Source organism: Anomaloglossus baeobatrachus, chromosome 3, assembly GCF_048569485.1.
Source record: "Anomaloglossus baeobatrachus isolate aAnoBae1 chromosome 3, aAnoBae1.hap1, whole genome shotgun sequence".
In the NCBI taxonomy this organism is placed as follows: domain Eukaryota; kingdom Metazoa; phylum Chordata; class Amphibia; order Anura; family Aromobatidae; genus Anomaloglossus; species Anomaloglossus baeobatrachus.
In genome coordinates, this window is record NC_134355.1 from 699,699,571 (window position 1) to 699,726,730 (window position 27,160).

The 27,160-nt window shown below is 44.0% G+C and overlaps 2 protein-coding genes across 2 annotated transcripts in view; both read right to left on the bottom strand.

Annotated features, from left to right (window-relative positions):
- Window positions 1-1,959, bottom strand: part of LOC142297464 (T-cell differentiation antigen CD6-like) — a 65,561-nt gene extending 63,602 nt beyond the window's left edge. Inside the window, exon 1 of the mRNA XM_075341689.1 lies at window positions 1,887-1,959. Within this exon, the coding sequence (XP_075197804.1) occupies window positions 1,887-1,959 (73 nt within the window). The remainder of the gene's footprint in view (window positions 1-1,886) is intronic.
- A 5,510-nt stretch (window positions 1,960-7,469) lies between these two features.
- Window positions 7,470-27,160, bottom strand: part of LOC142297107 (uncharacterized) — a 50,535-nt gene continuing 30,844 nt past the window's right edge. The window contains exon 7 of the mRNA XM_075341370.1: window positions 7,470-13,595. Within this exon, the coding sequence (XP_075197485.1) occupies window positions 12,271-13,595 (1,325 nt within the window). The 3' untranslated portion in view covers window positions 7,470-12,270. The remainder of the gene's footprint in view (window positions 13,596-27,160) is intronic.

The following is a 27,160-nucleotide window of genomic DNA, read 5'->3' on the forward strand; positions in this document are numbered from 1 at the left end:
CGTTACTGGCCAGCCACGCTGTGGAGTAGTTGGATGCATGTGTTGGTGCATTGTCCTGCATGAAAATCATGTTTTTCTTGAACGATAGCGACTTCTTCCTGTACCACTGCTTGAAGAAGTTGTCTTCCAGAAACTGGCAGTAGGTCTGGGAGTTGAGCTTCACTCCATCCTCAACCCAAAAAGGTCCCACAAGTTGATCTTTGATGATCCCAGCCCATACCAGTGCCCACCTCCACCTTGCTGGCGTCTGAGTCAGAGTGGAGCTCTCTGCCCTTTACTGATCCAGCCTCTGGCCCATCCATCTGCCCATCAAGAGTCACTCTCATTTCATCAGTCCATAAAACCTTTGAAAAATCGGTCTTAAGATATTTCTTGGCCCAGTCTTGAGGTTTTATCTTACGTTTCTTGTTCAGAGGTGGTGGTTTTCAGCCTTCCTTACCTTGGCCATGTCCCTGAGTATGGCACACCTTGTGCTTTTTGATACTCCAGTAACGTTGCAGCTCTGAAATATGGCCAAACTGGTGGCAAATGGAATCTTGGCAGTTTCATGCTTGATTTTCCTCAATTCATGGGCAGTTATTTTGCGCCTTTTTTACGCTTCTTGCGACCCTGTTGATAATTTGCCATTAAACGCTTGATTGGTGATCAGTGATCATGCTTCAAAAGTTTGGCAGTTTCAAGACAGTTCAAATCACCTGATTTACTTAATTGGTAATTGTCTCTCAAGCCTATACAACTTGGAGTAGGACAACATGTATAAAAAGTATCATGTGATCAAAATACTCATTTGCTTAATAATTCTGCACACAGTGTATTGCCTCCTACAGACCCCTCTGTCTTCCTAGGGACATCTTTGGCCTCCTACAAATATCTCTGCCCTACTACAGACATCTCTGGCCCCCTATAGGTATTTCTGGCATTAAACAGATACCTCTGGCCTTCTACTGACCCCTCTGATCTCCTACACACCCCTCTGGCCTTCTACAGACCCCTCTGCCCCCCTACAGGTATCTCTGGACTTCTACAGACCCCTCTGATTCCCTACACACACCTCTGGTCATCTTTAGCCTTCTACAAATATCTCTGGCCTTAAACAGATACATTTGGCGTCCTGCTGACCGCTCTGGTCTCCTACACACATCTCTGGCCTTCTAGAGAAGTGAATAGGGTTCCAGCAACTCATCTCCATAAACAACAGCTTTATTTCATAGTAGTGAAATACATTTCCATGTCAATTGGACATCTGCATAGATAAAAAAATGTCTTATGTGTTTCAAACTCGAAGGTTCTTACTCTAGCAAAGTTAAAAATAATGACATGATTTAGGATAAATATCTCTGACCTCCTACAGACATCTTTTCTACAGATACCTCTGGCCTCCTACAGACATCTCTTCTACAGATACCTCTGGCCTTCTACAGACCCTTCTGGCCTCCTACAGACATCTTTTCTACAGATACCTCTGGCCTCCTACAGACCCTTCTGGCCTCCTACAGACATCTCTTCTACAGATACCTCTGGCCTCCTACAGACCCTTCTGGCCTCCTACAGACATCTTTTCTACAGATACCTCTGGCCTCCTACAGACCCTTCTGGCCTCCTACAGACATCTTTTCTACAGATACATCTGGTCAACTTACAGAGCCAGAGCCCTGTGGCTTCCTAGAGATATTTCTGGCCTTCTATAGATACCTCTAGCTCCACTTCTATAAATCTAAAACTAAACATCTAGAAAACCACAATGTGAGCCAGTTCTGTATGATAATGGTTCAGAGATATATGGCACTGACAATACCTGTGGTGTGCTACACAAAATGCATCTAGTACACAATAATCTCCACTTCTACTGAACATTTGACGACTCCAGCAATGTGACCATTACTTACCAGTATCTTCAGGAATTGCAGAAGAAAACCAAAGCATACAAATGCAGAGCGCACGTAGGGGCTTAGCCTCCATTCTTCAGCTCACAGCTTCTTCTCTCTGCGTCTTGGGTGGTTTCTGTACAGGAAACTCTTTTATTGGCATATATGTCATGTCAGGTGCAAAAAGGAGGATAATGACTTTGTGGTATATGTCATAAAGGAAATGCATCGTTTGTCTCAAAGAGCAAAGATGTAGGGGAAGTTTCTTTGTTTCATCAACACTCCTTTATCGCTTCAAAGTCATAGTGACCTTGATCTATAGTTTACTTCCAGCACAAAATGTAGGAAACTATATACAAAACGCGGCCATCAACAGCCCACATGGACTTTCTCTGATGAAGCCCCGTCAGACTGTGTGAGACTTCAATAAAATTGTCCAAAGAAAAAAAGGTGACGCTGCCAAGAGTCCTGTGTCTGCCAGCAGTAACGTCTTAGAATACCACTGAAGTGTGGAGGCTTCTTATCCATTGCGGGGGTCACTCACAATGTGTGGGGGCTTCTCATCCATGGAGGGGGTCACTCACAATGTGTGGGGGGGATTCTCATCCATGGAGGCGGTCACTCACAATGTATGGGGGCTTCTCATCCATGGAGGCGGTCACTCACAATGTATGGGGGCTTCTCATCCATAGGGGGGGTCACTCGCAATGCGTAGAGGCTTCTCATTAATGGAGGGGACCACTCACAATATGTGGAGGCTTTTCATCCATGGAGGGGTCACTCACAATGTGTAGAGGTTTCTCATCCATGGAGGGGACCACTCACAATGTGTGGGGGCTTCTCATCCACGGAGGGGATCATTCACAATATGTGGAGTCTTCTCATCCATTGCGGGGGTCACTCACAATGTGTGGGGGCTTCTCATCCATGGAGGGGGTCACTCACAATGTGTGGGGCGGATTCTCATCCATGGAGGCGGTCACTCACAATGTATGGGGGCTTCTCATCCATGGAGGCGGTCACTCACAATGTATGGGGGCTTCTCATCCATGGAGAGGATCACTCACAATATGTGGAGGCTTCTCACCTATGGAGGGGGTCACTCACAATGTGTGAGGGCTTCTCACCCATGGAGGGGATCACTCACAATATGTGAAGGTTTCTCATCCATGGAGGGGGTCACTCACAATGTGTGGGGGCTTCTCATCCATGGAGGGAGTCACTCACAATGTGTGGAGGTTTCTCACCCATGAAGAGGATCACTCACAATATGTGGGGGCTTCTCATCCATAGAGGGGGTCACTCGCAATGCGTAGAGGCTTCTCATTAATGGAGGGGACCACTCACAATATGTGGAGGCTTTTCATCCATGGAGGGGTCACTCACAATGTGTAGAGGTTTCTCATCCATGGAGGGGACCACTCACAATGTGTGGGGGCTTCTCATCCACGGAGGGGATCATTCACAATATGTGGAGTCTTCTCATCCATGGAGGGGGTCACTCACAATGTGTGGGGGCTTCTCATCCGAGGATGGGGCTCACTCATATATGGTGGGTTTTTATCCATGGAGAGAGCTCATTCACAATGCATCTGGACTTCTTATCCATGGAGGGGGATTCTCATTAGTGATGGGTGAGCATGCTCGCCACTACTTGATACTCGATCAAGCATCGGAGTGCTCGGGCACGCTCGTTACTTGATTATCATGGGTGCTTGAGCGCTATGCTCGAGTCCCTGACCTGCATGTTTTATGGCTGTTTCTCAGTATCAAGGTCCAGTCTCCCTAGCCAAGAGTCTGGACCACATAATCCACACTCTAGTCCTCATTCCTCAACCATCCCTGGAGACAAAACTATGTAAGGTAGTTAACACAAAGGAGGACAGTTTGCCACTACAGATGGATTTGAGTAAATTGGAGAATTGAGCTGAAAAATCGCAAATGAGGTTTAACAAAGATAAGTGTAATGTTATGCACATGGGAAGGAAAAACAGATGCTGTGATTACTTACTAAATGGGAAACTGCTGGGGAAATCAGACATGGAAAAAGACTGAGGCATCTTAGTCAATAAGAAGCTAAATTGGAGTGCCCAGTGTCAGGCAGCTGCCACCAAAGCAAATAGAGTGATGGGTGCATTAGAAGAGGTCTGGGGGCACGAGATGAAAACATCATTCTCCCTCTGTACAAATCACTCGTCAGACCACACTTGGAGGATTGTGTGCAATTTTGGGCGCCGGTGCTCAAGAAAAACATTACTGAACTTGAATGAAAGGGTTCAGAGGTGGGCTACTAAAAAATGGAGTGGGTGCACTACAATATCCAGTAAGGTTATCAAAATTAGGTCTATTTACTCTAGAAAAGAGAAGACTTAGGGGAGACCTAATAAATATGTACAAGTATATCAGAGGGCAATACAGAGATCTCTCCCATGATCTGTTTGTACCAAGGACTGTGACAAGAACAAGGGGGCATTCTCTTCTGCACCGGCAGGGAGGCTCTGGAATTCTCTTCCTGAGGAAATGGTGATGGCCAACTCACTGAATGAATGTAAGAGAGGCATGGATGCTTTTCTTGATAGCAACAGTACAGAAGGTTATGAATAGCATAACATTATAGGTAGATAGTAGACCCAGCTTAGGAGTCGGGAAGGAATTTTTTTCCCTATGGAGAAAACTGGCTTCTACTCTGTGGGTTTTTGCCTTTCCCTGGTTCAACACTGCAGAGCAGCGGCACTAAAAATAGGCTGAACTAGATGGACATAAGGTCTTCCTTCAGCCTTAGAAACCATGTAACTATGTAAGTGACCCACATTGGGACATTACGAGGAGCTCTTTACATTTTTATTTATTGATTCTGGTCTCTTGCCCTGCACATTTCAAGAGGGACATAATATCGTGTGTACTGATGTCCAAATATTCCTCACCATCATCAGAAGAAGACGATGGTGGCGAACAACAATTAGTGTCTCATGAGGTAAATGATGAGAAACAGTTGCCAACATGTGATGTTAAGTCAATAAGTCAGGAGGAGGACCATAGTGCGGAGTTGGAAGACGAGGTGGTGGATGATGAAGTCACTGACCCAGCCTGCAGAGCAAGGACAGCAATGCAGAGAGGGATGGATTCACAGCACCACAACATGTAGGAAGAGGCAGTGTGGTGGCAGGAGAAGGTAGGCAACTATTAGACCCAGAGCATGCATATGCATCAAGTTACCAGGACAAGGGTTAGGTGTTTGCCAGTCTAGTGTTTTTTTAAAGACAGTGTGGATGATAAAGAAAAACAAGAAAAGGTTATTTGCATGCTGTGCCATACCAAGATCAGCAGGGGCCTGACCACAAACAGCCTGACCACCACCAGCATGCTCAGAAACATGTCAGTAAAGCACCTGACTAAGTGGGCCGAAGGCCTGGGTCCACAATCAGTGTCTGTGGGTGACAACACTCCCTCTTGCCCTGTGCTACATGCTTGGCAATCCACTGTCCAGGAAGCAGCAATGGTTGCCTCCCGCCCTGCACCGTTCACTGCAGATTCACAACCACCATCATCAACCATTTCCACTCATTTTACCAGCGCAGTGTTCATCTGTCCCTACCCCAGGCCTTGAAATGCAAGCAGAAATATCCAACCACTCACCCACAGGCTCAAACACTAAATGGGCACATGTCCAGACTGCTTGTCCTTGAAATGTTGACGCTTAGGTTTGTGGATGCTAAGACTTTCTGCAACTCAATAGTGATGGTCGTTCCTCGGTACTTGGTCGCCAGACGTGACTATTCCTCCCGATGTGCTGTCCCCTTCTCACACAACCACATGTCCCATATCTTCACTCGTGCACTGACAACGCAGTTACTGGGAAGATCCACTTAAGCACAGACACGTGGACAAGTGCTTGTAGCCAAGGATGCTATATTTCCCTGACGGCACATTGGGTAAACCTTGTGGAGGCCTTGACCAAGTTGAACCGTGGGATGGCACACATGCTACTGATGTCTAGGATTGCATGCCCTAGTTCCATTATGGTTCCCCCCCAATTCCTACACAAGTACCTGCACCCCATCCTCCTCTTCCACCATCTTCAAATTCTTGTCTGGATAAGTCAAAAGCTGGAATATGTATGAAATATGCAGGATAACTCCGTCCTAGGTGCAATACTTTACATTTATCAACATTAAATCTCATTTGCAAAGTATCTGCCCATTCTAACATCTTATCCAGATCTTTTTGTAATATTGTACTATCAAGGTCAGTATTTAGTATCCTACATAGTTTGGTGTCATCAGCAAAGACTGACAGTTTACACTTATTCCTATCCACAAGGTCATTGAGAGATTAAAAAGAATAATTCCTAGCACAGATTTCTGCAATCCCCACTGCTCCCAGTAAAGATCCCTGCGGTCCCCACTGCTCCCAGTAAAGATCCCTGCGGTCCCCACTGCTCCCAGTAAAGATCCCTGCGGTCCCCACTGCTCCCAGTAAAGATCCCTGCGGTCCCCACTGCTCCCAGTAAAGATCCCTGCGGTCCCCACTGCTCCCAGTACAGATCCCTGCGGCTGACTATAGTCCATTTAGAGAATGTACCATTTATGACAACTCTTTATTTCCTATGTTTTAGCCAATTCCTTACCCATCTGCTTATAGTTTCCCCTAGTCCCGGCTTCTGGAGCTTTAGTATAAGGCTATTATGTGGTACAGTATCAAATGCCTTTGAAAGGTTCAAGTAAATCCACTCAGCTGCATTACCAATATCCAGATCTGCACTTACCTCATCATAGAAACCCAACAGGTTGGGTAGACACGACTTATCTTTCATGAATCCATGCTGGTTATCAGTTATTATATTATTTTCTGCAATATATTTTTACATGTCATCTCCTAAAATGCCCTCAAAAACTAATTGCCTGGATCCACCTTGTTACATATCTTAAATATTGGTAGCACGTCAGCCATTCTCCAATCCTGTGGCAGCAACAGGACCCACTACTTGTTAAATGCAATAAAACCATACGTACGATATATTCCCATTCCAGCAATGTTGTCGCTGTGTAGCTTACAACATTCTTATATCACACTTCTCATGTAGCTTCATTGAAAGAAGTGCTGCAGCCCATCAGCGGGGTCATGCGAGTACTGCAGCGCATCAGCGGGGTCATGCGAATGCTGCAGCCCATCAGTGGGGACATGTGAGTGCTGGCAGACACAGTCCAGTAGGTGAGTATATGGTGATTTCATTTCCTATGGGGCCCTATTGCATATGGGCAGCCCATTTAATAGATCATAATATGATGCACTCTTCATCAGGTCAGGAAGACGCAATAACATTTTTATGAAAAAAAATATCGTAGTTTATTGAATTGCCTTAATTGGAGTCAATTTTGGAAATTGCAAAATATGGGAAGCAGATATAAATAGTCCAGCTGTTGTGACTGGCCGATTTTTCAGTTGGTTGAATTGAATACTCGTCTTTCCATGGGACCCTGCATGATTGTTACCCGTCATGTGTTATACCGTGTGATGGTCCTTCCATCTATGATGACTCTGTGTGAGAGTACGACATCCACATCATGAGAAGTGCTAAAACAACCAAGGAAAAAAGGCGATCAATTGGTTCAAAAGATATTTTTATTGTTAATTATTGCAAACAGGTGAGAGGGTTAAGGCAGAAAAACGGATTACATCACCACAGTAACAAGGTGGAATAATGTATATAATAGTGAGTAGCTGGCAAGGCAGTGCATAAGAGATGTATAAGTTAGACCTATATTACTGTGTGAAACATCCGACAATTTCCATGATTAAGAAATGTCTATAAATATAGAATACGGATGTATCACTAACACATCAGCAACATAGGATTAACACCACGAACACACTTATATCAAAACATTGTGCATTACCTATAAGGCATACAGGTCCAAAATGGGCAATATTAAGCATGTGTCTATGCTTGTGACTCAAATCAGCACAACCACACTTATATTATGAATTATCCATTGCTCCATGGGCAGACCGATTAACCAAAAGAAATACTATGACATGTGCCCATGTCTACCACACAGATCGACACAACACATGACACATGATGGAGCATTCATAGAAAAATCCATATTTTAATATACTAGTGGAAATAAAACTATGTTGCCAATGAAAAAATGTCAGACTAATGCTCCAACAGGTCAGCGTGATCAAAAAAAGAGAGACAGGCAAAGGCACATATCACCCTATATCACTATATGCCCATGAAAAGGATTCAAATGCTCCAAATGCAGCATAAACACATGAGTGTCAAGGATCATTAGTTACTCCATGGGTAGGAGGATCAACCATGAAGAAATTTAAGCCACATGTGCGTGTCCGCTACACAGACCTCATGATATATGGTGGAACACACATCAGACACCTCCATATATATATATACTAATAGAGATACACTCTAAAGTAATTCATCCACTGTAAAATTACAGCAGGTGTCTAATCAGTGTTCCAACAGATCAATGTGGTCAAGCAACGGACCAGCATATATCTCTACATGCCCATAAGAAATACAGACAGTCAAAGTGCAGCACATGCAGCACCAAGGTGCCATAGATACAGCCGCATACTTAAGAATTATTATACGGTGGTGCAAGATAGAAACAAACCGCACTGTTACCCATAAGCCAGCACAAAAAGTATTACCTAAATGATAGTAGTCGCTGTGGTGGTAATGCGAAGTGCTGCAGTGTGAATGCAACAAGACCAACAAGTGCCTTTCCTTACAAACATCCAGAAATAAGTTAGTGGAAACAAAATTATCGTAATATAAATTCAAAAAGACAATTTACACCAAGCAGTAAAGAAGAGGGAGAAGATAAAATCTAGGATTACAGATTATCTAATATTGTGGCCACTCAGCCTCCAGGTCGCTCATCTGGGCATTTTCTGCTCAATGACGTTTACTCTGATCCTTCAATTAACAACAATTTATCTGATATTATGGAGAGAATACTAAACTCAAAGACGACCCGCCAGTGAAAATCCTGACAAAGGGACAGTCCAGCAATTTGGGTTTAAAAACCTCAATATTTTGCTCATATTTTCTTGAAAACATATTGTAGTGGTATCCTCGAAACCATTTGCTCTACACTGCCTGTCGTGGAAACCCCTTTCCTGGGAAAGCTAATTTTTGGTGAGATGCAAGGGATCTCCAGATCTGCCAATGTTGGTCCAATTAATAGCAATGAATCGGAGACAAACACAAGAACACACAGTCAATGTCCGTGTACCAGGCTTTGTCTGAATCTCAGATGCCCAAACAGTAGTTTATTAAAACCACAAAAGAAAAGGGGACGGCTGAGGACATGACCAAAAATGGAATGAAAGTTGTGAATAACCAAATCGTAAATTATGGATCCTGTTGAATTTCTTACAACTAGATCTGTTCAGTTTTCTGGACCTTCAGTAACAAAGAAACTTTAGACAAAGACGTCTATAACACAGACAACAGCCAGTGTTATTGATTTCATCAATAACACTTATAAAGCTAATACAAAAATATCTGAATTATCAAATATATTTAGATATATAAATTGCTTAAATAATAAAGCAATGCGAGGTATAACATTTTTATATAACACGCCCAACGGAAGATTCTGCTCCGATCTAGATTTCTCCAGAATAGCTGAAGGAATATAACAAAAAACATTGATAAGGCAGTCACCATACTCATCTCGACATGGATGAGTCAGTAATTAAGTAAGACAAACCTTAAATAACATTAGTTTATGTGTAAGTGACATTGGGAAGATGTAATAAACCACATGGCCAAAATACTACTGAAATATATGCCTTACAACATATTTATTATGTTTTCGAGATTTTTTATTTTTTTTTGCATCGTTTGTATAGCTTGAGATACAACATGGTTTGCCAAGACCAATGCAAATTTCTGGTCCCCAGTAAGTAAAATAACAGTTGGTGTAATCTGGATTGGCAATCAACAGAAAAATGCTGACTTGTCGGGTAATTTCTTTTTCTGCATGACTAAAAACCATCGTGATTAGTAACACATTGCTTCATGTATACCTTAGGTCTACTAAGAATAACATGGACTGGATATGATGATTGAATAATTAGATTAATGGCAGCCCTATCCCAATCATTGCTGAATGACTTCTGTGAAATGTCCAGAAACTAAAATCCAATGACTGATAGTTGATAAACTGACCAGACGTAGAATCTTGTAAATGGGCCAGAAGACTGCACAGGCTACAGATGGACCAAATCATAGGAGAAATTACTTTTTACCTAAGTAGCCCCTAGCCTACACATTTAATATTCTGACCAGTGTATTGGTTAAAATTAAATCCAGAATTTAATCCCCTTCCCTCTTATTGGGTTCTGCACTGGCTATGAAAATACATTTCTTTTATAATTAAATCCCCCACTACCAGCACGGTATTTTAACTGCCATGCTGCTATTCCCAGGCTTACTGGATTTGTCTATGGACAAAGAGCTCATGAGTTCTAGTCCCATCCTGGGAAACCATCCCCCGGCTCTTAGAGGACATGTCTTGCTACATCAATATCTAGCCCTTTAAATGGCACCCCTCATCTGCCATATCAGAACAAGCCTGACACTGTTCCTTCTACTCTGCCTTACAGCTGCCAACTTGCTGCCCCAATGCTACCATATTGCCCCATACCCACTTGTATCCCAAACTCCTTTGCATGTGATTAATGGATTTTAGTGTTGCACGTTGTTCCTCTTAATGCAGAATCTGAGAGTCAATAAGTGTTTTACCTCGTACAACCGTCTGCATTCTTCAGTTGCTGTTCCAATACTGCATAATGGGAAAGGGATTTTGAGGGTGGCAAAAGGCCACGCATAGTCAGGGGTCCAAGTCACTAGCTGGCATAAATTCACTTGTCAGGTCAATCAAGGACTTTGCTATGGTGCTGTGGTGGGGTAGACACAGTTGGACCCAGCAGTCCCAAAAAAAGTCACAACCTGTTTGTCGTCAAAGGAGTGGGCCAAGCAGTAATGGCCTCTACCTTACATGGCTCGGGTCGCAGGTTCTTTCTGCCTAATCTGTGTTCTACAGTTGCTGCCAAAACTTTTGTGAATGACAAAAATGTTAGTTTTCACATTTTACTTCTTCAGTGTTTTTAATTATTTTAGTCAGATGTGTCTATGCTTTCTGAAGTACAATTATGAAGTTTCTGTAAAGCCTGAATATTTCCAACTCTGACCCTGATTGCTCCAGACTTCTGCTCATCGCTCCAGCAGATGGAGATCAGCTTCTTGTTACTGATGACCCATTCTTGTCTCATCAGTGCTTGGAGTTTATTACAAATTCTCGGTTTTCTTTCACCCCCCGATTTTGAGGAATGGGATCTGGGGAGTTTCCTGGCCATGAACCTAAAATGTCTTTGTTTTGGTCCCCAAGCCACTTAGTTACGAGTTGGCCCTGTGAAGGGGTTTCCATAAGGCCGGAGTCACACTTGCGAGACACTTGCGCGAGTCTCGCATCTCATCACTTGGCACCGCCGCACAGTCTCCTGCTAGGAGCGGGTCGGGTGCATGTATTTTGCAAGTGTGACTCTGGCCTAATGTTGTTAAAAGCATCACCACCACATTCCTCCTGGATGGTGGGAGAAGCTGTTCTTGAATAAAGCTTAGATGCTATTGTTTATTTATGGCAGTGTCCTTAGGCAAAATGGTGAATTATCCCCATCCATGAAGGAAAAGTGACCATATACATGAATGTTTTACACAGGACTTATGGTATAATTTTTCCAGATGTTCAGTCTGAAGGGGCTTAATCACAGAAAATAAATAAGCAGCTCGGTGAACAAAACATGAAAATTTTAAGTCAACATCCATGAAACTGCCCAAATCTCAATCCCACTGAATCCTGCGGTTAATTCTCAAAAAGCAAGTAGACAAAGACACAGAAATTGTCATAAACTCCACACTGATGGGACAATGATGGGTTAACAATAAGAATTTGGCCCAGAAATTGATATCCAGATACTAGAGAAAATCGTAACGTTGAGAAAACAAAATTTTGTCAGCTTCAAAAATTTTGGCCACAATTGTAAACTGGATAGCACTGACGTGAACTACGATACCACGGCACACAGTGACCTCCGATCCATAGTTGACCAGGAACACTAGACCTAGAGTGAAATTACCGGACAGAATAGGGACGATGGCCGAGGGAGACAAGAAGGGGTATGGAGGACCTGAAGGGAAGTTTTTTAATTTAATCATTTGCCTGGCCCTCTATGGTTCAACAAAATGGCAACAACAGTTGCCAAATTACAAACAAATCTGTATTTTGGACAACACGGATTCTTGTATAATTCGAGTAAAATTCAATTCAACTAAAAAAAATGTGCCCATCTTTAGTAGTGATTTCCCTCATGGTGAACATGAAGACAACTTTTCCCCTATGTGAGTTTTCACATGTGTAATTAGATGTGCTTTCTGCACAAAACATTTTCCACATTCAGAACATGAATATGACTTCTCACCTGTGTGAATTCTCTCATGCTTAACAAGATTTGATTCATCTATAAATAATTTCCCACACTGTGAACAGGAATATGGCTTCTCCCCTGTGTGAATTCTCTCATGTGTAACTAGATGTGCTTTCTGCATAAAACATTTTCCACATTCAGGACATGAATACGGCTTCTCTCCTGTATGAATTCTCTCATGTTTAGCAAGATTTGATGCATCTATAAATGATTTCCCACACTGTGCACATGAATACAACTTCTCTCCTGTGTGGATTCTCTCATGTGTAACTAGATGTGCTTTCCGTGCAAAACATTTTCCACATTCAGAACATGAATACGGCTTCTCCCCTGTATGAATTCTCTCATGTATAACAAGATTTGTTTTTTCTGAAAAACATTTCCCACATTCTGAACATGAATACGGTTTCTCCCCTGTGTGACACCTCTCATGTGAAACTAGATGTGATTTATTTGTAAAGCATTTTCCACATTCTGAACATGAATATGGCTTCTCCTTTGTGGAAATAACTTCATGTGAAACAAGATCTGATTTATGAGTGCAATATTTTCCACACTGTGAACATGAGTATGGCTTCTCTACTGTATGAATTCTTTGATGTGTAACAACATGGGATTTACAAGTAAAACATTTCCCACATTCTGAACATGAATACGGCTTCTCACCTGTATGAATTCTCTGATGTCTAACAAGACTTGATTTGTTTGTAAAACATTTCTCACATTCTGAACATGGATACGGCTTCTCCCCTGTATGAATTCTCTCATGTATAACAAGATGGGATTTATCTAGAAAGCATTTCCCACATTCTGAACATGAATATGGCGTCTCTCCTGTGTGACGTCTCTCATGTGTAATAAGATTTGACTTCTTTGTAAAACATTTCCCACATTTTAAACATGAGTACAAGTTTTCTCCTTTGTGACTTTTGTGTGGAAAAAGACTGGAATTTTTTGTAAACTGTTTTCCTGCACACTGAAACGCTTTACCCCATTTCTGACTTGTTCTTGTGATAATCTGTGATTGGTCAGGGGAAGGTTCCTTATAATTAGAGGAGTAATATAACAGATCTGTACATTGTGATCCTGGATGTACAGTAAGTGTATTGATGCTTTGTTCTGGAGAGTGCTGCGTGATATCTTCATCTTCTACTTTATAACTTAGTGATACGATTTGGTTTCCCTCACAAATCTTGCTGATATGTTCTGTTGAGGAGAAAAAAAATGGATATTACAATTTTTTTCCCCACACAAAAATATTAATATTTATAACATTCCTATAAGGCTGGAAACACAGTGGCAAACGGGGCATTGGCAGCAGCTTTTAAACTGTTGGCATTAGGTTTGCATATTACGAATAAGCGTGAATAGTCAACATGCATCAACAAAATGTACTGCTATGGATATCTGAATCCTATAAGAATAAAATGGTACTTCGACAAATTATAAACAATATCATTTATTAGTATAAATATAACATAAAAGTGTAAACTGTGGGGGCCAGTAGCACCACACTACCACAGATAGCAACACGTTCGTTACATAAAATGTTTGCTAAAGTCCCTAAAAGGCAATCTATGGACAGACCATAAATACATAAAGTAGCATGTGCTTTATCTAAACCAATGTCTGAACCATGAGAAGATTCAATTGCTTAATAGCTGTTAATGGATTTATGACTTTGCAAAAGAGCAAAGCTCAAGAGCAATAAACTTATACACAGAAAAAACAATAATATAGTGTTATATAGGTCACCTCCTGTGGAGTGTGATGCCTAGGAAAATCAACAACAAGTGGACACAATTGTGAAGTTGAATGAAATTTATTGCTTATTTTAAACTTTTATAAAAAATAAATAACTGAAAATTGGGGTGTGGAATATTATTCCTCCCCTGTAAGTTAATCCTTTGTAGCGCCCCCTTTTGCTGCGATTACAGCTGCAGTCTCTTGGGGCATGTGTCTATCAGTTTTGCACATGGAGAGACTGAAATTCTCGCCCATTCTTCCTTTGTAAACAGCTGGAGCTGAGTGAGGTTGGATGGAGGCGTTTGTGAACAGCAGTTTTCAGCTCTTTCCACAGATTCTCTATTGGGTTCAGGTCTGGACTGTGACTTGGCCATTCTAACACCTGGATACGGTTATTTGTGAACTATTCCATTGTAGATTTTGCTTTATGTTTGGGATCATTGTCTTGTTGGAAGACAAATCTCCGTCCCAGTTTCAGGTCTTTTGCAGACTCCAAGAGGTTTTCTTCAAAAATGGTCCTGTATTTGGCTCCATCCATCTTCCCATCAATTTTAACCATCTTCCCTGTCCCTGCTGAAGAAAAGCAGGCCCAAACCATGATGCTGCCTCCACCATGTTTGACAGTGGGGATGGTGTGTTCAGGGTGATGAGCTGTGTTGCTTTTACGCCAAACATATCATTTGGCATTGTCCCCAAATAGTTTGATTTTGATGTCATCTGACCAGAGCACCTTCTTCCACATGTTTGGGGTCTCCAGGTGGCTTGTGGCAAACTTTAAACAACACTTTTTATGGATATTTTTTAGAAATGGCTTTCTTCTTGCCACTCTTCCATAAAGGCCAAATTTGTACAGTGTACAACTGACTGATGTCCTATGGAGAGACTCTCCCACCTCAGCTGTAGATCTCTGCAGTTCATCCAGAGTGATCATGGGCCTCTTGGCTGCATCTCTGATCAGTCTCCTCCTTGTGTGAGATGAAGGTTTGGATGGACGGCCGGGTCTTGGTAGATTTGCAGTGGTATGATACTCCTTCCATTTCAATATGATCGCTTGCACAGGGCTTCTTGGGATGTTTAAAGTTGTGGAAATATTTTTGTAACCAAATCCGGCTTTAAACTTCTCCACAACAGTATCATGGACCTGCCTGTTGTGTTCCTTGGTCTTCATGATGCTCTCTGCGCTTTACACAGAACACTGTGACTATCACAGAGCAGGGGCATTTATACGGAGACTTAATTACACACAGGGGCTTATATTTATCATCATCAGTCATTTAGGACAACATTGGATCATTCAGAGATCCTCAATGAACCTCTGGAGTGAGTTTGCTGCACTGAAAGTAAAGGGGATGAATAATATTGCAAGCCCCAATTTTCAGTTATTTTTTTTATAAAAGTTTGAAATAAGCAATAAATTTCATTCAATTTCACAATTGTGTCACTTGTTCTTGATTCTTCATCAGAACAATAAAATTTTTAACTTTATGTTTGAAGCCTGAATTGTGGGAAAAGGGTGAAAAATTCAAGTGTGTCAAATACTTTCGCAAGGCACTGTAGCCAAGACTTTTGCAAATGTACTCATTTTGAGGAGCATCTCGTTTATGTGTCCCACCATTTGCAACAGGTTTTAGGATGGTGGTGATACATAGATGACAAGTTCCTCCTCTGGACAAGTTCAGTTGTTGACATGCAACAATTTAATGTTTTGTTGTTTTTTTTTTAATAATATTTCATCTGATATTCAGGTTACCAAGTCTTTTTCAAAATGTAATTACAGTTTTTGGTCACCCAACTCCAGGTGAAGAAGGGTAAGTTTTGTTACAGAGAGAAATAATCTCTCCCACTTCTACAGGAAGATTAAAAAACTAGGCAAGTTTCACATTTCCGATCACGCCCCTACTGCCCCTAAAGGGTTCACCGTTCAGAGGGGACTTTTCCATTGTTTGTGACCCTATATTAACTGGTCACATGAACTAAAAAAGGAGAATTCTTGGAGCACACCATACTCCGTGCGTGCTGTATTGATTTCCCGAGCGCTCGTTAAACAAATCTTATTAATTTGGCATTCAACAGGCATAGAAGGGGTGTATTTCGCTCACAAAAACATCTTACATACAGGACGGCACAGTCTCAGCCATGCTTTTCCTCATATTGATGGATTTCAGGCCCCACCATTGATAATGTACTACAAAAAAAAATCTGGTCAAATCTGATATAAATTCAAAGACAAATATCATACATACATATTTAAGTACAGCCAAAAAAGGGCTGAGGCGGTTCATTTTCACCCACATACAGGTTTTCCTGCCACTTGTCATGTCATGTGGACTACATTATGTAGGTGACATAATATTGGATTTTAGAATTCGCCTTTATATTAGCATACCACAAAATAAAAGGTGGGAAAGTGGAGAAATTGATTTTAGATTTTCATAGATCGGACATTTCTGAACTTGGCGATACCAAATGTGTATTTTTTGTTATTATTGTTTTATTCTAAATGGGGCCAAAAAAGAAGTGATTTTAACCTTTTAGGGTTTTTTTTATTTTTGAATAATTTTTAAAACTTTTTTTAAAATTTAATTTACTAGTCCCCTTAGGAGACTTTATGACTGCAGTCACTGATGACTTCTCCTGATCAGAGCGATGCTTCAGCATCATCATCTTCAGCATCGCTCTGATCAGCAGTAATGTTGTGTTCTGTGAATGACGATGCTCTGCCGTCACTCACAGGAAGGGAGCCATCATCTGATCCTGCGCGGCCAACCATGCCAACCCATTGGCGCCCCACAAACGCATCACAGGGCCACCAATGGTGGTGATCCCCGCCAAAGCGTAATAGATTACAAAGTCAGCATTTGACAGCACCATCTAGAGGGATAACAGGCATAGGTGGATCTCCGAACCACCCTTACCTGTTCACAAGACATTAGTAGACATGTGCAGGGATTACCATGGGCTCATCATAGGAGCACGCGGTAAACAGTGAGAGGCGACCAAATCCAGAAATATACATCCTAAGCTATAAGGGGGTTAAAAAAAAAGTGTGTGTCCAAGTTTGGGTACTGTTCGTATGTTAATAAAGTTTATAGAAAGGCAGTAGCGTAGCCAATGAACAATCTTTATTAGTTGCCTGTCTGCTGCTGTGAACAATTTAGATTAAAAAAAAAAAAAAAAATGACGTGGGGCTCCCGCCTATTTTTGATAACCAGCTCAGGTGAAGCAGACAACGGTGGGCTGCAACCCCCAGCTTTATCTGCGAAGGGTTATCTTTTGTTTTTTTAATCTATTGTGATAACCAGCCAAGGTAAAGCAGACAGCTGTGAGCTGATATTATCAGGCTGGGGAGGGCCATGGTTATTTGGCCCTTCCCAGTATTGGCGCATCGATTAGATGCACTAATTCCAGAACTTTGCCTCACTGTTTCCGATTGTCTTGGTGCGGTGGCAATCAGGGAAATACTTTTGGAATTGATGTCAGCTGTGAAGTCACAACTGGCATTAAGCCCAGGGGTTAGTAATGGGGACGTGTCTATGAGACACCCCCACTACTAACCCGGCAAGCATAGTGTTAAAATAGAAAAAAAGAAAAAAAAAAAAAAAACAGAAAAAAAAGTTTGACTAAAGACTCCCCCACACTTGTTTGCTTTACCTGCGCTGGTTTTCAAAAAATAGGCGAGACCGCATGTTATAAAAAAACAAAAATAAAATGTATCCCTATCCACATTTGTTCACAGGGCAATTGTTCCAATTTTACTTCCCTTTGTAGCCCCATAGCCCTTGCTACGATCATTTTACAGCACAAAAGTTGCGGTCTCTATTGACTTATATAGGGTTCGGGGTCAAGTTCGGATCCCGAACAGATAAGATAAGCTGCTGACCTCAAATCTTCTCCTCCGACAATGCTACAAAACTCTCATCTAGGGCCACTGCTGCATATCTGAAGAAGAACAGGACGACAGTGATTCAGTGGCCGAGTGTTCTCTGATCGGAGCTCAACAGAAGGGGAGTTCTGAGGAGACAAGTTGTCAGCTCTCTCCATACTGCATTCAAAAGAGCTGTTGTAGCAGGTCACCAACTTGTTCCTTCCAAGGCTAGAACACTTGGTGCCATCCCTACAAATCATGGAGGCAATGCAGAGTACTAGGTGTAGCAATTTTTGAAATGGGATGTACTCATTTATAAAAAAGCACTGTATATACAGTTATGTGCAAAAGAGTAGACTAAATTCCCTAATGTATTTACCATTTTTGGCAGAAAACATCATATAATATGGGAAAAAATGACTAGGAGTAGGCGAGTAATGGGCAACCAACAGAATCCACAGTCATGACATGAGCGCTGCTAATTGGGTGTAATTGACTCATTTAATGAAAGTGGGTGTTGTAATTAATAGCAGTGGGGAGCTTAATTACTGAGGTCATTCTCACACTGCCCAGCTAAAAAGATCTCCAATGCGTTAAAATGCAAAACAAAACCCAAAACAGGTGCTAAGAAAGGAAATACCATCATCCGAATATAAGCCCTACCCAGAAAACAAGCCCTAGTTGTGGTTCAATAAGGAAGTGTCCATGCAGCTTAAAAAAAAAAAAAAAAAAAAAAAAATTAAAGAAAATTGTAGGACACTTCATTAAAGAAAGCAGACACCTCCAAATGAAAGCCGACAGACGGGGCCTTGCACTCATGTAGAGAGGACGCTACACAGGAGAGCTCCTGCAAATATCCTGATTCCCTGCTCTACTCACGAGTGAACCGACCCTGGTGGCCTGCAATACTATGTGGGACGCCTGCGAGGCCCAACACCGCCATGACCTGAGCTAAGAAAGGTGAAAAAGACACGCTGGAACGCATCTCTACAGAATCCAAGATAGCGCCGGCGCCCGGAACTCCGGCCAATGGCAGAGATGCAGAAGTGGCAAGCAGGCTGGAGAGCTTTGCTAGGGGGAGCCCTGGAGCAGATCCTACCTCCAGAGGGTGCATTTGATGACAGAGCTGTCCTTGGTGAGGAGCAGGAGGCTCATCTGGAAGTCAAGGAGGCTGTGAGTATGTGGAACCCCTTAGGCTTCAGGCGCCAGGGGGTACTGCACACCCATGAAGGTGTAGTATTTATCGTGGGCTCAGGGAAGGTCGGTGCCGGTTTCCATTCACACAAACATACAGTACCACTGTGTTGTCCTCCCCAATGGGGACCGGGCCAGGGTAGGATCACAGTAGGGAGTCACTACAGCGGTCGATTTATAGAACACCACCGCACCAGGGGCTCCCCAGATCCACTGGACTGGGGACTCAGGGTCAGGGAGAAGCAACCACCAGGGGGAGTTAGGAGCACACAGGGGGAAGATCAGGTTGACCTAGTGAGAGTAGTGAACCAGCTGGTGGCAGCGACTGGGGTCAACAGCTCAGAACACACAAAACCACAACTAGGGAGAGTTCAGGTTCAGACACAGAGCAGAGCGGACGTGCTGCAAGCAGCTCTGTGGGCCAAGGAGTTCAACACGGGTGTTGGGGAGAAGCAGGCGGCTGCTTCCACAGGACCAGCGCTGTTGGAATACAGAACCCTAGGGCATGCATACTTCACATGGTCTACCAACTCTGCAAGGGTCGCGGGCTACGAAAAGTCACCGGACCCATCCCACGATTCTGCAGCAAATAGTGTTGAGGAGAGCCATAAAATGAAATACTTAATTAACCTCTGGACATAGAGCATTGTGGGAAATATGTCGATTTGCCTTACATAATTCAGGGTTCAGATCATACACATGACACAGACATAAAGATGGCCGCCATTTCCTGTTCTCCGCACCTTGCTTGGAATGCAGGGAATGAAAGAAGATACCATATAAGGGAAGACCCCTGGTCAAGCTAGAAGACATCACAAACCAAACCATCAGCATGGATGCACCAGATGACGTCCCTCCCATCATCATGGTTTCATCCACTGAAGTCAGACGCACCCATCAACAGTAACACGGATCTCCCCATTGGCTAGCTCATGAACTGTCCCACTAAATGGGCATATCTGAACTTGTGTACGCCCCTAGCCTATATCAAGAGGACGCATGTTCCTTCTCTGTCTGTTTGGTGCCATTTCTACTGTGACCAAGAAGAGTTTTCATATCCGACTGTCTGGTGTGAATTCTTTTATGCATGCACTTGGCCCATATCAATTCAGCCAGGCAGTAGGCAACTAGTGATCTCTGGTTAAGAGTTCACCCTAATAATAGCATATAGGATCTGGGGTTGAAGACCGGCCCCATAACGGAACCACGCTATCAGTATACAGAATGGGATACTTTACTGACACTGGGACCCCCAAGTGCTTCACGCCACAGGGGTACGATACTTAGCGCATCAAAGGAGGAAAGGGCTCCTAGGCTATCGCACACCGGATCTGCCCTTCCACGGATTCGGGACTGTATGGAGCCCATCTTGGCAGAGAACGGTACCCTGGGCAGCACCTGAAACATTTGTGGTTAATATGACCTGGAACCGCAGCCCCTGTCTCTGCTTCTCCTTTACCGTCGCCCAGCACTGCGGCGCCAACCCGGACCACTACCGCCACCCCCGTCATCCTCCTGGGGTAATCCCGCTCTGCCTGTGGGGAGCGACACCCTCCCGGCTGCACCTAACATCGGCCCCGGTGAGAGACCCCGCAGCGGTGGCCCTCCCATCCCTGGGCACATACCATAGGTAGCGTCAGGATCCTAATAGACTTTCCTAAACCTCCAACTACCACCTCCATCCTCCCTGCTACCCTCCAACCCTCCCTCCTGTATGTCTCAAGGCAACGGAACCAGGCCACCCCGTGACAACGCAGAAGAATTTGCACCCCTGGCCCGGCAACGAATAGGTTAAAACACCTGCCCCGTGGGGCGCTTCAAGTACTCTGGTGTCTGTCTGCCCAGCAACTATAGACAACGAGGCCCATGGAGGAGGATAGGGAAGGGGGAGACATGGAGGAGCCAGGTCCTGTCCTCCCTGAATCCACGCTGGGAGATGTCCTGGCAGCAGTCAACATGTGTAAACAAGCTGACTACCCTGAGCACACAGATGGGGACGGTCACTTCAGATATGGCCTGTATTATACGTGAGCTGGAGGGGGTACCAGCCAGAGTGGGGGAGCTGGAGGCCCGCATGAGCACAGCAGAGGACAAACTCCCACTAATGACACATTGGAGCTGGGGAAAGCCACACAGAATGTCACAGCATGCTGAATACAGTGGATGATTTAGAAAATCGCTCCCGTAGAAGTAATCTGCGACTGGTGGGGTACCGGATAGGATGGAGGGTGGTGACCCACTGAGATTTTTTGAAAAGTGGCTAACAGATACCATATGCAAGGAGGCGCTGTCCACATTCTTCAGTATTGGGAGGGCACACATGGTGCCTGCTCGCCCCCCACCACCAGGAGCACCTCCATGACCTATCCTCCTTAAAATGCCTACACTTCAAAGATAGAGATACCATCCTGCGCGAATCCAGGGACATCAAGGACCTTGTAATCAATGGGAGTGAGATTTCAATTTTTCCTGATTTCTCTATGGAAGTGCACAATTCATTGATGTTAAAAAGCGGTACACAATTTGCAAGTGCCATACTCTATGATGTACCCCGCCAAATTGCGTATTGCTGTGAATGGAGAGACCCTCGGTCCATTCTCTACGCTGCGCTTATGGTGGCATTAATAAACATTGTGGAATGGAGCGTTGGAGGACTCGGAGATGTAAACAGATGCGCTGTTTTCACCCATTTACAAAAACTTCTTCTGTCTTTTTATGTCTGTCTGAGACCCATATGGTGAAAGATAACATACATTGGCTGAGAAGAGGATGGATTGTGACCGGATATCATTCCACATGCTCGACCCACGCAAGGGGCGTGAGTATATTGGTGCACAAATCCATCCCATTGCTCTGTACCGGGGGAGGGGGCAGATTTGTTTATCTACTTTGCACAATCTATGGTATACAGTTCATTCTGGTCGCAGTCTATACTCCTCCACCATACTCGGCGGAACCAATAAAAAGGATGTTGGCTGTTCTTGACCCTCTCCCCCTGCACCTATCCTTTTGATAGGGGATTTCAACACATATTTGCATCCCTACCTGGATAAGCTCCATTCGGGAAATATATCGGAGGACACTACCCCAACCTCCTTTGCTAGGACATTGAAGGACCTAGGTATTGTGGATCTGTAGCGTATCAAAAATCCCGCAACTAAGCAGTTTTCCCGTTACTCTAGCTCACACCGTACTATGTCACGGATAGGCCTGGCTATTGGTAATGCACTTATGACCTCATACACACAGACAGTTAGTTATTTGCCTAGAAGCGTTCAGACCATTCGGCACTGCATGTTAAACTTTCATAGGGAACCCCCTCACCCTGTAGAGACCTGCCTGGAGACCTAATCCCTACTGGATCCAATGTATAGGGGGGGGGTTTGAACACTGATATTTTAGAATTTTTTCATTTGAATGAGGGCTCCGCACCATCGCACTTAGTTTGATTCTATGAAAGCTTTCATAAAGGGGCATTTAAATTAGAGAAATATGCTCCCGTAAAAATCAAAATAGACAATTACTCAATATTTAACTCAAGAATTGTCTGAAGAGGAGGCTGTGGTGATATTAAATCCAGTACAGGAAAATAATAAAGTTCTGGCGAATGCGCAGGCGGCATTGAGGGATAATCTTCTTTCTGCGGCAACTAAAATGTTTCTTCCTTAAGCAGAAGTTCTTCATAGAGGGTGAGGGAGTGGGACATCTGCTCGCCACGGTCATTAAAGCACAGGATAGTGCCTCTTATATTAATAGATTGGTAACGGACACTGGTGATACAGTGGAGGATGGGGAGGACATGGTTGAAGAAATACGCGCATATTACTCGCATTTATATACCTCAGAGTGTAGCTTTACAGAGGCTGATATTAAGCAGTATCTCGATGCTTTCCCTCTCCCCAAATTGACTGATGAGGACAGGGACTTGCTGGATGGGGATATTCTGTTGGAAAAGTTGGAGGAGGAACTTGGCCAGACACAAAATGAAAAAGCTCTGGGTACGGACGGCTTGTCTGGGGAGTTTTTTTCAAAACTTATGCTCCTCTGTTACTACCCAAATTGCTTAAAGTATTTGAAGAGGTTGAGAGGCGGAGGGTTCTTCCACCCTCTATGAAAGAAGCACTAATAGTCCCAAGTCTGAAACCAGGGAAAAATCACGAAACCCCAGAATCATACCGTCCGGTTTCCCTTCTACCAGCAGACGTTAAGTTGCTGGCCGAGGTACTCGCCAACAGAATGTCCCGAGTTGTCTCATCCATTGTGCATGGTGACCAAACTGGTTTCATTCCAAGTAGGGCTACATGCCTGAACCTTAGGAGACTGTATTTAGGACTGCAACATAGTGCTGAGAGTCCGGGGGAAAGAGCAATTCTGTCCTTAAGGCCGCTTTACACGCAGCAACATCGCTAAAGCGATGTCGTTGGGGGTCACTGAATTCGTGACGCACATCCGGCCTAGTTAGTGACGTCGTTGCGTGTGACACGTACGAGCGACCGCGAACGAGCAAAAATACTCATCTTATCGTTGCTCGTTGACACACTGCTCCATTCCCAAATATCATTGCTATTGCAGGACACCAGTTGTTCGCCGTTCCTGCGGCAGCACACATCGCTATGTGTGACACTGCAGGAACGAGAAACCTCACCTTGCCTGCGGCCGGCCGCAATGAGGAAGGAAGGAGGTGGGCGGGATGTTCATTCCACTCATCTCCGCCTCTCCGCTTCGATTGGGCGGCCACTTAGTGACGTCATTGTGACGCCGACCGAACCACCCCCTTAGAAAGGAGGCGTTTCGCTGGTCACAGCGACGTAGCTAGGCAGGTAAGTAGTGTGACGGGTCCGAGTGATGTTGTGCGCCACGGGTAGCGATTTGCCCATGACACACAACCGACGGGAGCGGGTACGCACGCTAGCAATATCGATAGTGATATTGCAGCGTGTAAAGCGGCCTTTAGATGCTGCCAAGGAGTTCAACAACCTAGAATAAAGAATTTTGTGGGTGGTACTCTGGAAAATGGGTTTTGGAGATAGGTTTGTAAATTTGGTGAAGCTGCTATATGACTCACCGGTGGCGAGGGTTAGGGTGAATGGCTGGGTCTCTGGGTCTTTTCCTCTGAGAAGAGGTACCAGACAGGGGTGCCCACTGTCCCCCCTGCTATTTGCCACTGCAGTTGAGCCATTGGCAGTTTCAATACAGGTATCCAGAGAGGTGGTGGGATTTAAATGTGGAGCTATAGAACAGAAGATATCTTTATATGTGGATGATTTACTATTATACCTTGACAGAGTGCACTCTTCCTCAATTTTCCCGGCGATAGAAATTATTCGGGAATTTGAGTGGAGATTCGGGCTTAGGATTAACTGGTGCAAATCAGTTCTAATGCCGGTGGACCCTCTCCCGATGGGCTTTTCTGACCTGCAGATATCAGTCCCCATAGTTTGAGAGTTAAAGTACTTGGGAATAACTTAGTCCGAACCCAACTGAGTTTCGAGCCCTTAATCTCAATCCCCTGCTGGCACGGTTTAGGGCGAAAGTCAATACTTTGTACCGATTCCCATTGTCAAATATTGGTAGAACTAACCTAATTAAAATGGTATTGATGCCACAACTGTTATACCTTATACATATTTCCCCAGTCTGGATACATATGGAATTTTTTACCAAAATCAACACGCTGTACCGGGAACTCATATAGAAGAAAAAACATGCCAGAATCCGACTGGAGGTGTTGCAACGGGGAAAGGAGGAGGGAGGATTAGCAGTGCCAAACCCGTATTTATATTACATTGTTTCGCAGATGCAGCACTTAAGGGGTTGGGGAAAGGAAGGGGCATATGACGTAAGTGGTGATCTGGTAAGAGAAGGGTCGGATTGGAAATATCTGGTGAACAGGGCATGACATCCAACAATAGCCATGATCTTCAAGCTATGGGACAGGGGCAAATCTCTTCTGAAAGTAGACGGGCATGCAGAGTTCTGGCCACTATGGCAGAATCCGGACCTGTCAGAAATCCAAAAACTTGAAGGATTTAGAGGGTGGGAAGATAGAGGGATATATTTGGTATCACAGATTCTGCTGAACAATGTTCTTAAGAGCTTTGAGCAACTACAGACCGAGTTTCACCTCCCACATGTATTTTTCTACCAATATTTACAGTTTCGACATGCATTGGAGAGACAGAGAAGGTTTGGCCCTGTGAATGTGACAATTATACGTTGAGTGCTTTGGTCATGTCTGAGTCCTCTAGAGGTCTTATATCCGATCTATATAGGAGACTACTGCCTGCCCATTTGGATAGATACCCGTTAATGGTCAAAAATAAATGGGAGCGGGAATTAGGCCCCTTAACTGATGACCAATGGTCGGACATATTGGAAAACATTCCTAAAATGGCAGTCTCAGAATGTCAAAGGCTTTCCCAGCCGTTTCTCACCATAGGGTGCACAAGACACCTGGCCTTATGTGCAAGTTAGGACTTAGACCAAGCGCACAAGGTGTCAGATGTGGACAGGATGACGCCCATATAATACAGGTCATGTGGGAATGTGGACATATAGGTGAATTTTGGAAGCAAGCTTAGGAACTAATAGAACAGGTGTACCACATTAAAATACAGCCGTCGCCCCGTATCTGCCTGATGAATTTGTGCGAGGGAGGAGTGGACCCGGATTCTCCAACGGCCCTGGGTATAACACGTATTCTTTACCAAACAAGGAAGTTGTTGGCATACCACTGGCTGGATCCTTTGCCCCCAACCTTAATGGAGCTTAAAAATAAGATGAATCACATTCTTAGACTGGAAAGAGGAGTCTATTTAAAGAGAAAAGCGCTGAGTAAATCTTATAAAATATGGCAGCCGTGGATGGAGGCGCCGGGCCTTTCCTCTGCTGCGCTGGCCCAAGACGCTATGCTGGATTATCTGTTATTATGTCTACAGTAAAGGGAAATATCTTGGAAAAAGAACCTGGTATCTCTGTAGGATGGCCTGCGGTGGAACGCATCGAGGGCCTGCGCTGGAACGCATCGAGGGCCTGCGCTGGAACGCATCGAGGGCCTGCGCTGGAACGCATCGAGGGCCTGCGGTGGAAAGCATCGAGGGCCTGCGGTGGAAAGCATCGAGGGCCTGCGGTGGAACGCATTGAGGGTTTTGCTGTGGAACGCATCGAGGGTTTGCGGTGGAACGCATCGAGGGCCTGCGGTGGAACGCATCGAGGGCCTGCGGTGGAACGCAGGTCCTCATGTGCCACAATGCTGACGGCCAGAAGCAGTACTATATCACGTGTGTGTGTGTGTATGTGTAATTTCCAGGGTCTTGCAGGTGTGATTCTACTGGAGGGGGAGGTCTAAAAAAAAATTATATAAGTGTCTTATTTTCTGGGAAACATGGGAGATCAGTGATTACGTTTCAGTTTACACTGTAAATATTCAAGGTTGTAAATGAAACTGTTTTTTTAACAGACTACTTTTCCTTTTTCTTCATTTTCAGTTTAAAAATTGATTGTTCATGTTTTCATTTGAAATTGAATGTGCCATTGTGTATATGGAAATAAATGCTCTCCATCATGAGGATTGAGCTTTTTCTCACTTGTTTTAAACACCCTGCTATTGTTTTGCACATAACTGTAAATATATGTTGTTCGTCCTACATGGTTGAAGATGACCATGACTTCAGGGTTTAGAGGAAGATCAGTGGCTGAGAGTCTGGAGGTCACTGATTAGGCCAATCCGGGCTCTGAAGGCTCATCCACATATGACCATGACTTCAGGGTTTAGAGGAAGATCAGTGGCTGAGAGTCTGGAGGTCACTGATTAGGCCAATCCGGGCTCTGAAGGCTCATCCACATATGACCATGACTTCAGGGTTTAGAGGAAGATCAGTGGCTGAGAGTCTGGAGGTCACTGATTAGGCCAATCCGGGCTCTGAAAGCTCGCCCACATACGGGACATATGTGGGTGTAGTCAGGA